Source organism: Neolamprologus multifasciatus, chromosome 17 (assembly GCF_963576455.1).
Source record: "Neolamprologus multifasciatus chromosome 17, fNeoMul1.2, whole genome shotgun sequence".
In the NCBI taxonomy this organism is placed as follows: domain Eukaryota; kingdom Metazoa; phylum Chordata; class Actinopteri; order Cichliformes; family Cichlidae; genus Neolamprologus; species Neolamprologus multifasciatus.
The window spans coordinates 37383523-37397140 of NC_140455.1; the positions used below are offsets into that span (position 1 = coordinate 37383523).

Genomic DNA, 13618 nt, shown 5'->3' on the forward strand with positions numbered 1-13618 from the left:
GTGTGACCTGTGCTTACTGTAGCTGTTTGCTGTATCTGCCGCAGACACAGACGAGTGCCTGGAACAGAACATCCAGTGTGGAGTGAATCGAATGTGCTTCAACACGAGAGGAAGTTACCAGTGTATTGACACCCCCTGTCCCCCAAACTACCAGAGGGACCCAGTCACAGGGTAAACCTGCACACAAACATAAAACGTGATCATTCTGAACTTCCTACAGATCTAAGTCCTACAGATATAAGTACAGGTGGTGGGTTGTTTTCTCTTCAAATTGTAGCAGATTTCTGTGTAAAATCTTCTTCTTCGGGTTTCTCACATCGCCTTCACACCAAACCTTTGTTTTCTGCCTCCTGGGCCCACCAGCACCATATTCAACCAAAATTATTTTTCTTTTTGTAGGTTCTGTCTGAGAAACTGTCAGCCAAATGACCTGGAGTGCGCACTGAGCCCGTACGCCTTGGAGTACAAGCTGCTGTCGCTTCCCTTTGGCATCGCAGCCAACCAGGACCTCATCAGGCTGGTGGCCTACACACAGGACGGAGTGATGCACCCCAGGACCAGCTTCCTGGTGGTGGACGAGGATTTCGCGTTGCCGTTCGCTCTGCGAGACGAGAACCTAAAGGGAGTGCTGTTCACCACGCGGCCGCTGCGAGAGCCCCACACGTACCGCATGAAGGTCCGAGCCCTGTCCTACAGTGAAGACGGAGGCATCGAGTACCAGACGACCTTCATTGTCTACATCGCTGTCTCTGCCTACCCCTACTGAAAACACTTTAAATGACCCGAGTGGCTACGACCTCTGAGTGCAGTGCTGCAAAAAGTGGCACGGTGAGAGTTAGTGGATGCGACCGCATCAGTAAACAGACTGGAAAAAGATTATTGAGTGCGTGAGAGAGGCCAGCGGGTGCATACGGCCCCAAAGGTGTAAGGAAGCAGGACGCTGGATGTTTACATGAGGAAACTTACCAACTATTTATCAGCTCTAATCCCTGGAAACCTCTCAGTCAGTCGTCTCCTGACTCTTCAGGCTTATTTATAAGACACATTAGATTCGACTCTTCCAAAGTGAAACGCCGCCGGTACAACATACTAGCTTCTCTTTCATTTACATCAACCTATTATTAACTTCTTTGGGAATACGAAAAATGGAAGACGGGTCCCACTTTTGCGCCATCAGTTGCCAAAGCGGAGGCGTCACTGTTCGGGTTTGGTGCTCAGGTACTGGCGCACGAACGCCTCAGGCAGAAACTCACGTCACCAGCGCGACGATCCACCCAACAGCTGGTGCCAAGATGTATTTTTTTACGATTTGTACATATGTTCTTCTCATAATGCAATGCCACACTTGTACGTACCGTATCCGTTTTGTAATAAAAATCGAATATGAATAGATAAACGCTGATTTTACAAATTATATATGCGTGCACAGCACTGCTGCACAAAACATCCCCGATCTTGACGGAGCGTGTCACACGTGGACCCGAGCGCCGTGTGCAAAGCTTCTGATCACAGATACAGTCGAACGCCATTCAGAGATAAGTTTTCTCCGTCTGCCGTGAAGATTTAGATTCTTCGTCTCCTTATCAGTTAAAGAAGATTAATGATAATCATGTGCAATATCAAATAAAAGTAATTATTACATCCGAATTATTACATTTACAAATGTTTGATAGTGTAAATCATTTTGAAGCTATGCTGTTGTTGATCATACACCCACACCTTGTTGATAATAGGTTGGACCTGCTTTTGCTTTCATAACTGTCTGAATTCTTCATGGCACAGATTCAGGAGTGTCCCGGAAATCTTCCACAGAGGTTTTGGTTCAATTCAATTCAATTTTATTTATATAGCACCAAATCACAACAAAGGTCGCCTCAAGGCGCTTCATAGATACAGAGAAAAACCCAACAATCATATGACCCCCTATGAGCAGCACTTTGGCGACAGTGGGAAGGAAAAACTTCCTTTTAACAGGAAGAAACCTCCAGCAGAACCAGGCTCAGGGAGGGGCGGGGCCATCTGCTGTGATTGGTTGGGGTGAGAGAAGGAAGACAGGATAAAGACATGCTGTGGAAGAGAGACAGAGGTTAATAACAGATATGATTCAATGCAGAGAGGTCTGTTAACACATAGTGAGTGAAGAAGAAACACCCAGTGCATCATGGGAATCCCCGGCAGCCTACGTCTATTGCAGCATAACTAAGGGAGGATTCAGGGTCACCTGGTCCAGCCCTAACTATATGCTTTAGCAAAAAGGAAAGTTTTAAGCCTAATCTTAAAAGTAGAGATAGTGTCTGTCTCCTGAATCCAAACTGGAAGCTGGTTCCACAGAAGAGGGGCCTGAAAACTGAAGGCTCTCCCTCCCATTCTACTTTTAAATACTCTAGGAACAACAAGTAGGCCTGCAGAGTGGGAGCGAAGTGCTCTAATAGGGTGATATGGTACTACAAGGTCATTAAGATAAGATGGGGCCTGATTATTTAAGACCTTGTATGTGAGGAGCAGGATTTTGAATTCTGGATTTAACAGGAAGCCAAAACAGGAGAAATCTGCTCTCTCTTTCTAGTCCCTGTCAGGACTTTGATGTCAGGTTGACATGACATCATCATACAGTTGCTAAACTGTTGACACTGGGCTGTTACAATGTGATAAAGTGTATATTCTGCTGTAAAGCATCGTCTATCATGTTGTACAGTCACTCCAAAGTGTCTCTCAGACGTTGCGCGCTCTGTACGGTTCAACCGTTGTCTTTATCTTTGACTCAAAAATTGAACTTTTAGCGCTTAGTTGTGACACAATCCAAAATAATCACGACACAGCTAAGACTCAGCATTCACACATTTTAATTTATTATTGTTTCTTTTTCTTCCAAAAGCACAAACATAAAAAAGGAACATTTGAATAAGGCAGTTTGTACATCAGTTTGGTGCGGTCCGTCATCTTCTCACCCAGAAGAGCATCGCCGACTAGAAATACATGAAGCTCGTAAATCTAGTCATTAGAGAAGGTGTCTGATGTCACTGATGACAGTATTCAAACATGACGACCCATGTCTAAATATCAACCGGTGATGAAAAAACACAACTGTAGTGACATGTGTTTTATATTTAAAAAAAAATGAACAAATAAATAAAAATCTGAGTAACTTTAACTCCGTGTTTGAAAACGAGCAGAAAGGAACCGAACGCTGGAACTTTCATCACGTCTGCACTCGGAGCAAAGCTCGCCGCAACACGCGTTTCTTTCATGCTCATATATACTGCATGGTTTCAAAATAAAATGTAATAAAATCCACCACTTATACTCTAAACACACGAGCTCTGAAAAGCGAAAATAAAACATTTGGCAACATGTCATCCTCCCAATAAGGCGGATGAAAATTATGTAAAATACGTTGGAAAAATCAGTCTGTGTGGTAACAAATGTGTTTTCTTATTATTAGACAAACTCTCAGGATAAACTCAGGATAAATAGAAGAAAAAAAAACAACGAGAGGGGCGGAGCCCGGCTTTTATCCCATCAGGAAGTCTGATGATGGAAACCAAACACTCAGTTTCCTCACAGACAAAATTCCTGAAACCTTGGAAAAAACAAATGTCAGGTATGAAATGCTCGAGTGAATACTGAAAATACATAATCTATTCTTTAAACTATTAATTCCCCGTCAGTTCACAAAAAAGAAGAAGAAGAAAACGCATCATCGTACCGATCGGCGTGTCAGGCCTGCGAACAGCGTTTTTAACTGAGTGGAGGCGAAAATAACGTCACTCAAAACAATAAGAAAACAAAGCGGATGTTTGATCCTAGATTAATGTTTTTCTGTTAAATAGTGAAAAAGGTTTTTAAAAAAACAAAAACAAATCCGTGTGAGCGCACGTTCTCTGGGTGGCGCGTTTTCCAGAGAACAGCCGCTCCGGTGAACAGTACCAGCAGAGCCGCATTAATGCCCTGTTCAGTAGCAGAGGGGTCACAAGCAAAGTGGGATTAATAAAGAGTGGCGATGGAGATGCATCGTGGGTCATATAATCCTTATCTGGGGCAGCACGAGGGGACAGACGGATGAATCTCCCCCGGCCCCTCCTCCAGTGCAAATCCACCACCCTCTGTGTGTGACTGTGCTTTTCAAGCAGCTCTCGCTGCTCAAGTGTTACAGCGAGAGGGGCGGAGCCCGGCTTTTATTCCATCTGGAAGTCTCTGATGATGGAAACCAAACACTCAGAGTTTCCTCACAGATAAAATTCCTGAAACATTCAGTGGACGATGGAAAAACATGTTTGTTCCTATGAACGTGTGCGCGCAGCGGTGGCGCCCGACCTTTCTGACCAGCAGGGAGCGCTCTGGTTTCTACTGGTTTTGACCAACAGCCCTGCTTTATGCAATTCGATCATGAGCAGTTTTACTAACATTTACCTCTGTAAGTTGGGAACCGCTGGGGGCACAGTGCACAGGAATGACGTCGACATAAAGGTTAACAGGTCGGGAATCAGCACAGACACATGGGTACAAAATGATCTGTAGCACCCTGTGAGGAGTACGATTTAAGCTATGACCATGCACGGGACTCCACAGGAAAACCCATTTTTAACTTAATACGAGCCAGACTGTACTTTTTTTTTTTTTTTTTAGCATCTTGGCTTGAAAACATCTCATTGGGTTAAAAATCTGGTTTTCCTGTTAGTCCCTATGCCATCTGTTACATGAACAGAGCAGTGAGCTGCTCGTCTTCTACACCGTCTTCCTCGCCGTCAGTACCCTGACGATGCTTCCCACTCCTCCAGCTGCCAGAGCCTGAGAACACAGAAAGAGAAAAACTGGTTTTGATGATCATAATAAACCAACTAAAATCGTTTTCTTACACTTAACAAACTGTTGATTTGTTCGATTGTTCTGTGCTGCTTTCACTGCATTGTAAACCTCTACAGGTTGTCTTCTGAACACTGAGTTTCAATGTAACGAAACGTGCGATATAAACAAAATTATTATTGCCACCTAGGGCTGCCACAAACGATTATTTTGATAGTCGACTAATCAGATCATCATCCATTGGACATAAAACTACAGTTTATTGCACCAGCAGCATCTGCTCTTATATAACTATCATTAGCTTACAGCTTTAAGTGTTTAAGGTATGTGCTAACTAACAATAAAGACAAGATGATAGTTTATTAAATTTTGATGAAATTTGCAGATTGTTTTGGTGAAGTTTAATAAACTCAGCTGTCTGCTCCTTGCTATCTAAAATATAACAGGACACCGGAGTAAATTCTCGAGCATCTCTTTAATCTCAGCCAAAACAATTTACTCAGGAACAAATAAAATACTAAAAAAAAAAAGCCAAACAATAACATTTTTGACTTATAAGTGACTTATATATCATGTTTAACCTGAGTAGCGAAAGACGGCGGTGGGTTTGAAAACGATTAGCCGGGAGTCCGGTGTTCTCACGGGTCTAGTTAGCCTAGCCCCCGGCTAGCTATCGAGCTAGTGGCTAACAGACGTCTCCGAAAACATCGGAGCGCTTTTGAAAATATGTGGTGTCTTGATAAACTGAGCAGATATTTGAGGTTTACACAGCTACATTCTCACCTGAAAATATGTTAAACGTTTATTTTGTGACCCAGAAAGAATAATAAGAGTAATATTAAAACTAACTAGCTGCCGCCATTGTTGGAAACTGAGCTGGGCTGCGCTATGAATTCTGGGACACAGCTTCTTCTTCTTCGGGGTTTAACGGCAGCTGGCATCCTTGTACATGCAGTGCTGCCATCTTCTGTTTCAGTCCGTTATTACACTCTTAAATCCTACTACTTATTCCTGCGTCTTTTGAGATCTTACAAAGCTTCAAACGAAGCTTCGACTATTAAATTAGTCGTCGACAATTTTGATAGTCGACGTAATCATGACTAGTCAACTAATCGTGGCAGCCCTAATGCCACCACATCCAGGCTGTAGCGCATGTGTGAAAATGACTTGGATGGCTTGGACCATTTATTAACCCCTAATTTATGTGCACATGAATCTGCTGTATCAGACAGAATAATGACCCATTCTGTATGTTTTTAACCCAAGAAGATTAAGAACATGAAGTTTAATGATTGATTTTCATACGCTGGTTTAGCACAACAATATTTAACATTGAAAAAGGTGGTGGTGGAAGTTTGATTAAGAAGCTGAGAAACACAGTTATCTGACCCTTTGGGTGTTTTCAAAGTGGAACGAGTATCATTGTCTATTGTTTTGGCTCAAGAAGACGCTGGAGATCCCACAGTGAGGTGGGAATATTTACCTTTTCGTGCCACTGCAGCAGGACCGCGCTGCTGTTCTCTGACGGCCTCTCGAAGCCTTTGTAGATGTATTTCATCAGCAGGTCCACGCCGTTTTTGTCCAGAGACTGCACGCCTTTCTCGATGTCACCGCTCTTGAAGGAGCTGAGCACCTTCAGCACCAGACCCTCCGCACGGTCCTGACCAGGAGAGAGCAGACGGCTGAAGGCCAGAGTCGCTACACAGTCCAGTCAGTTCGTATACCTGGCTGTAAAATCATCGACCACTGGACTTTGAGCTGCACACACCCTGAAAGGACCTCAGCTATAAGGTGCTGAAGATCTGCTACTTTCTGCTGTATTGTTTAAGTTTGGAGAGCTTAAGAAGAACCAAATATCACTGCTATACTACAAATCAAGAATCTGAAGTGTCTCAAAGTGATGCATTAAAATGTGCAGCGCTTGAAGCTTTACTGAGGTAAACAGAGCTCACCTTGACGTTCTGGTTCTTTGTGTTGATTGGTGGGTTCTTCAGTACTGCGTGTAAAGCCTCCGTGAGATTTCCTGTGCAGGAAAGGTCAAGGAAGCAGCACAGCAAAGACTCACCCCTCCATCACAACGGATGTAAAAAAAAATTATAAACTAGCCTTTGCCTTCGTCTCTCATAAAGAACAACATCAGTGCAGGCCAATTTTAAAAGCACAAAGTCTTTCAGTTAAATCAGCTTTATGAGCAGTTCACTGCCTAAATAATACAAATGCATTCATGCCCCGCAGCTCCTGTTAATCATCAAAAATGTATTAAACACCTTCCACAGCTCCATTTCCCCCCAAATAATTCTGTTTGCAGCATTGCTTCGTCTCCTGATTAGTGGTTTTCTACACTAATCAGCCGTAAGTATGCTTCATAAAGACGCTCGACCTCATTGCAGCCCATGGTAGCAAAAACTGCTCAGGCACAGGGGAAACAGCACTTGTACGAATAAGTGAATGAAGCCTGAGTGTTTACACAGTGACGCTGGTTCCAGTCATTTACTTGAATGTGAATATTGATCCCTACAGACACGAGGGGGAGATTTCTCGCGTGACTAAATAAAGAGCTACCGTGATTGCTCGATTGGGTTTTGCTTTGATGTTTTGAGTTTTCTCTGTTGTAACACGCGCTGGGAGGAGTTGCTCAATGGGGAAGTGGAGCACCTTCGAGCCCTATATGGCGAGATGCCGGGTTCACCACACCCTAAAATGTACTTGCAGCATCAGGGAGAAAGCAGACCTCGGCAGGAGGGTGAACTCAGTAATAGTGATGCACACCCGCTTGTTCAATCTTGGAGCGCAATCCCTGGAATGTGACTGTCAGGCAAGTCGGGGCAGTGACTGGCCTGCTAGCTAAACGCCGATCCATGCAGCTAGCATCCCCGAAAGCTAATTGAAGTGTGCGGATGAATCTGAGCCTTACGGGCACACTACACAGGCCACCGTGGCAATTTCATTCAGCACGCCGTGTAGGCTAACGGGCGGGCTAGCTAATCTCGTAAAGGATATTGTCTGATGAGCGAGTCCACCTCTGCCTCGTCAGGACCCAGCTGATTTTCACCTCCGTCCTCCTCGTCCACAAATTTGTTCTCGTCGTATTCGTCCACGTCCACTCGCCTGAAGCGGGCGGACACGGTATTCTTCGACATGTCTGCGGCGATTCGGGTGATTTATATTAAACCGAAAATCAGAAGCGTTCGCGCGAAAATCCTTTTTAAAAAATTATTTCTGCAGTGCTTTTTTCTGATGTGGGCTGTCACTGGCAGACAGGCGGCTTCCGGGCCTCCCCCTTCTTTCCTCCCTCGCCGTTACTTTGACTTCCGCTGACTCAATGCCGCCCCGTGGCTGCAGTTTCTGTTCTCACCGCCAGAGGGAGCTCAAACCAAAGAAATAGTACCGCGGTCAATAAAACTAAGCAGGCTATGTTAGATAAGATTTTCAACTTTAGTATTTAATTAATTTGCATCACTTTTTGTCACAATGTATTATGACACTGCAAAATAAAATGAAATTCTGCAGCTATTTATTTTATTTATTTTATTTTGAGCAGTGGAATAGTCATAATTTCTAAGTCAGTAAGCTGCAAAGTCATCACTATCGTCATTAAAATTCTACGTTTGGACTAAACCAAACTCATTTTGATAGATGAAACACATTTGTCTGACAGCCAAAGATAAATACATCTGATATCAGGTACTTTTTTTGAATAAAAGAATTGTAGTTGATACAACCCCGGGGACAGTTGTAACCGTCCCTCGTTGCAGCTGTCCCCAGTCTCCCCTATAAACTTATCCACAGTTTACCAGTGTTTACAGCCCTGATTTTATTGTGTTTATTTTTATTCAAGGGCGTAGATTTGGCATGGACGGAAGGGACGTGTCCCCACCAATAATTTAATCTCTTCGAGTAAAGAAAAACAAAACCGATAGTAAGAAAAAAACGATCTGTCAGCGTCTCATTCAGCGAGCGGAGCAGAAAGAGTTAAATTACGTTCTCTACTGGAATCCTACGTCATGTGACAAATATGGCCAATGTGATTGGCTGAGCCTTTCAGGGAGCTCTGTTTAGTTTTAGCAGCGGCAAACCTGCGCTGCGAGGAGGACGGCAGCGCAAAGGAAGAACCTGGATATATGAAATTGTTTTTCAAAGAAACCTGTAAGTCACTTAAAGTCAAGTTCACTCATATAATGTGTCCGTCACAATAACGTTACAGGCTATGCTAGGCCATACATGCCAACACTCACGATTTTTCCGGGGAATCCCGAGTTTCAGTGCCCCTCCCGAAAATCTCCCGGGGCGACCGTTCTCCCCAATTTCTCCCGATTTTCCACCCGGACAACAAAACTGAAAACCATATCCCAGACTGGCCCAGCCAATTCCAGTTTCCAACGATGGCTACTATTACTGCAGCTACTTAGTTTTAATATTACTCTTATTACTCTCTCTGGGTCGCAAAATAAACTTTTAACACATTTTCAGGCGAGAATGTAGCTGCGTAAACGTCAAATAACTTAAACATGTTATTGTTTGGCCTTTTTTCAGTGCTTTAGTTGTGTTTGTTGGTGAGTAAATCGTTTTGGCTGAGATTAAAGTTATTAGATTAAATTAGATTAAATAAAACTTTATTAATCCCTCGGGAGGATTCCTCCGGGTTCTCACACAGCTGAATAAACTGCTGTGTGAAAACAGTTTATTCGACCATCTACGCCAGCGTCCGGTTATATTTTAGACAGCCAGGAGCAGAAGGCAGGTGACGTAATTCTGAAGGCCTAGACCGTCCAATTTCACAGTCGCTCATTTCCGGTCTACCCTGCTTTCGGAGGACCCGGCCCACTTAGACCACAAAGGCCGGGTCCTCAGGTGGACGCAGCCTCTAAATTTGGACACCCCCGGCCTGTTTCCGGCTGGACAATAATAATGGTGACATTTAACTTATTTTATCCGATAAATAAACACTGTAAGATTCAAGTTTTTTGTATATATATATATATATATATATATATATATATATATATATATATATATATATATATATGTACATGTATACCCCCCCCCCCCCCCCCAGCCCCTTTGAATGTCTCCCTAATTCTGAGGTCTCAAGGTTGGCAAGTACTGAAATACTTAGTCATTTGTTTAATAGTAATTTATATTTATATTTATTTATATAATTCACATATAAAACTATGAATTGTAATTTTAAACGGTTTACAAGCATGTAGAATAGCATATGTAGGCAAGTATATTTCTCCTTTTTTTTATCAAGAAGCAAAAACAAAAAGGAAAAAATAAGAAACGGGGCAGGGGTCGATGGTTGAATCATCCGTCCCCACCAATGCCACAACCAAATCTACGCCCTTGTTTTTATTATTCTCTCTTTTTAATCTTATCTCATATCTGAAAAAAAAGGATGATGAAGAAAGAAAGAAAGAAGTTGAACGTTCAAAAAAAGTAACATGTAAGCAAAACAAAGTGAACAAAAACAGGTGTACCTAAAAAGCCACTTTTTAGGTACACCTGTTCAATGGTTTGTTATCACAAATATCTAATCAGTCAGCAACTCAGGGCATTTGGGCATGAAGACAGCTGGCATGTACGTGAAGTTTGAACTGAGCATCAGAATGGTCATTTAACTGCTGATCTACTGGGATTTTTCTGCACAAGGCAAATAAAGTTTGTCTGGATACACAACATATCAAACCTTTAAGCAAATGGGCTTCAGCTGGGCAAGGTTGGTAGCATCAAGCGTGAATATAATGTTTTGAAGATGCACATAAATGAACTAAAAACCTTCTTGAAAACACGATGTTACATCTTTATGCTAATGTGATACATTTGAATCAGTGAATCGATACATGAAAATTCTGGATTGCCGCAGAATTCAGATACCTGTGTGACACCTTTATGATTGCACAGGTTTATTCTGAATATTCTGCTACAATGCGGAAATGCAGGAGTCTGGTGAGCCCAGTACTGTGTGCGATGAGTTAGAAGAATGGAGTCTGAATGGATTTGTAATCAGGTTTGCAATCCAGGATGTGCATTTTTTCAGTATAGGAAGTAAGACCAAATTTCCCATGTTACACTCGTCTCTGTTTGCATCACAGAAACAGAAATAAACCCAAACTGAAGTATCTATTTGTCAAACTGCATGGCACCTTGGGGGTGGGGGAGTGTGGCTTTGTTGCCTTTTGAAAACCACATGAGCTCATATTAAATTTTGGCTTATCGTCCCGTGATGTTTCCAGGCATAATGGGCAGGCATTTTCACTGCGAACCAAAAGAACGTAGTTCATAACACACAGATCTTTTCTGGGAAAGCAAGTAACTAGGACACACCTATGTTTCCTCAATGTCTTTTTTCCCTTTAGAAGTGGGATCTTTTTATTTCCTTATCTGGCCTGTCTAGACTGCCCCAAGAGTAAAAAAAGTTAAAGTATATCACTGCCTTTTTCCTTACATGCCAACCTACACACTGGGAGTATTAGAAAACTGATGACTGCACCAAAAAAAGTCAAACAATTGCAAAACATTGAACCCTCCCTCTGAGAGGCTCCTCACTCACACATTCGTCCATGAAAAACATACAGAGATGTTTTCTTTCCCTGTGATTCTCCCACTCCCTCTTATTGCTGCACACATACACACAATCTGGCTGCATTGGTCACAAGTGGCCTCACTGCAGGCTTTCTGCAGTGCCCCAACCTGTCCGTGCTATGTTGCTATGTGAATGACTCAGCACACAGAGGGTAAAATGGCCTGTACTTGTATAGCTTTACTAGTCCCTAAGGACCCCAAAGCGCTTTACTCTACATCCAGTCATTCACACACTGGTGATGGCAGCTACATTGTAGCCACAGCCGCCCTGGGGCGCACTGACAGAGGCGAGGGTGAGGATACAGCCTCACAGAGGGCATTTCTGTTCATCTGCCAATTAACAAACCTGTGAAAAAGTTCCACATGGAGTCCCTTTTGTGCTGTGCTGGCTCTAAGGAAGAGGTGAAACTTGAAACGTTCTCTGAAAAGATGCCGATACAGAGCTTTTAGAATCTGGGCAAATCTGTTGGGAATCTGGCCAGGTGCTTCCGTGCCAGAGAAAAGGACTAACAGAATAGCAAACTATCCTAAGCACTTAATTAGTACTCTCACACAAGGGGAATATTGCTCTTGGATCATGATTTAATTGGGGAATGTAATAATTTAGCGGGGGCTTTGTTGGAGCAGGTCTCCAAGGTTTAGAGGCTCAGTGTGGTTTTCTTTATCATGTAGGTCAAAGGGAATCGTTTTGTCATGTTTTGTAACATCACTACTTTGACATTTATTGGTTAACATCATTCGATATTTGGTACGGGTCCTCAAATCACATTTTCAAATCAAAACAGTCCTCTCTGACTGAAAAACTGAGATTTAAAGGAAATCTGTGTGTATTCCCCTCTTCCTGGAACCAAATATTCCCATTGCATTAGGTAATTCTTTCACACAGACGATTTCTTTAGTAAAAGGAAGTCGTGAGCGATCAAGGAAGTCTGGGACTGGCCACTGGTCTATTTACCTCCACCGAAAATGATTAATCTCAATAGATAAACTGGCATGGTGCAATCCCCCAATAGTTAAGCACATCCTGCAGTTACTGATCTCTATATGGAAAATAATACAAATGCATTCCTTTTGATTTCTACGTTGAACTGTTTAACATGTGCATCACAGTTAAAATGCTCTATACTGCTGAAAATGCTCTGTTTCATTAGGATTTGGGGTTTGTGATGCCAGTCAATACAAGCTGATTTTCAGGTATTTACATACCCGAGGGCAAAACTTTGTAAATTCCTTGAAATCAATATGGTGGTATAATAGCTACACATTTTCATTACACTCTTTGTATGTGCGCACTTTCAGAGGAACGCAGCCCGTTCTCATTCCCGAGATGTAATATAATGACGATTTGTCAAGTCCTCCGGCGTTCCTGAGGAACACAAAAGGTGACCGTCCCCATTATGCTACGCGCCGGGTTATGGATGAAATCCAGTAGAATGAGCACGATCTGATATCCTCGTGTTGGTGTTGTTCCCAGATCATCATACTAAAGGTTGTTCCAGGATCAACATTGCAAGTGACCAATCAGAATGTTGTGATGTCATACTTTTGCGACTTCGGGAAAAACCGGCGTAAAACAAAAAACTGTACTTGAGCTGCGAGAAACCGCCTTTGTCCACCGATCAACGGACCCTAACCCTGACCCAAACCCTGACCTTAACCCTTTAATAAACGGTAAGCAGAATTGATATTGTCCTTGCAACATTGGAATTTCATAAATGCGCGAATGGGTTGGTGCGCAAAAGAATAACGTCACAATAATGTGATTGGTCACTTGCAATGTTGAACCTGGAACAACATTTTCATCATGATCTGGGAACAACACCAACACGATGATATCAGATCATCCGTAGAATGATGCTCCCGCGGTAACACAGATTCCAGCCATGTATTCCAGCCCTAACCTGACCTCAACCAGCACTTTAATGACGTTAAATCGCTTGGAAAACACTAAGTCAAATGAATGTACATGTACAGATTCATTCCAAACGGTTCTCATGCTTCCTCATTTTTTCAATCTCTTAATCTAGGGAAGTGTTCGGTGCCCGGAAGCGTAATATATCGATGGTTTGGGGGTGAGAACATGTTGGTATCCGAAGCCGAAGTTAATGACGCTGTGTGGGATCATGTTGACAGAGGAAAAAAAAACGACAGCCAACATCCAACGAAGAGCTCTGAACATCCTTCAAGATGCCTGGAGAAATATTCCTGAAGACTACTCAAAGAAATGACA

General features: G+C 42.8%; 2 protein-coding genes across 3 annotated transcripts in view; one reads left to right on the forward strand and one right to left on the reverse strand.

The window, feature by feature from the left end:
* Nucleotides 1-3857, forward strand: part of hmcn1 (hemicentin 1) — a 116832-nt gene extending 112975 nt beyond the window's left edge. For both annotated transcript variants that reach the window (XM_085138535.1, XM_085138536.1), the window contains 2 exons: nt 45-171; nt 400-3857. In XM_085138535.1, coding sequence (XP_084994661.1) covers nt 45-171; nt 400-766 — 494 coding nt within the window. In that variant the 3' untranslated portion in view covers nt 767-3857. The remainder of the gene's footprint in view (nt 1-44; nt 172-399) is intronic.
* On the reverse strand, nt 3113-8103 carry arpc5b (actin related protein 2/3 complex, subunit 5B). Its single transcript, XM_085138598.1, has 4 exons — nt 7815-8103; nt 6756-6839; nt 6287-6463; nt 3113-4788 (listed from the first exon to the last, which is right to left on the reverse strand). Exons 1-4 carry the CDS (start codon nt 7941-7943, stop codon nt 4726-4728), a joined length of 453 nt encoding a protein of 150 aa, XP_084994724.1. The 5' UTR covers nt 7944-8103; the 3' UTR covers nt 3113-4725.
* Between the last annotated feature and the right edge of the window lie 5515 nt (nt 8104-13618).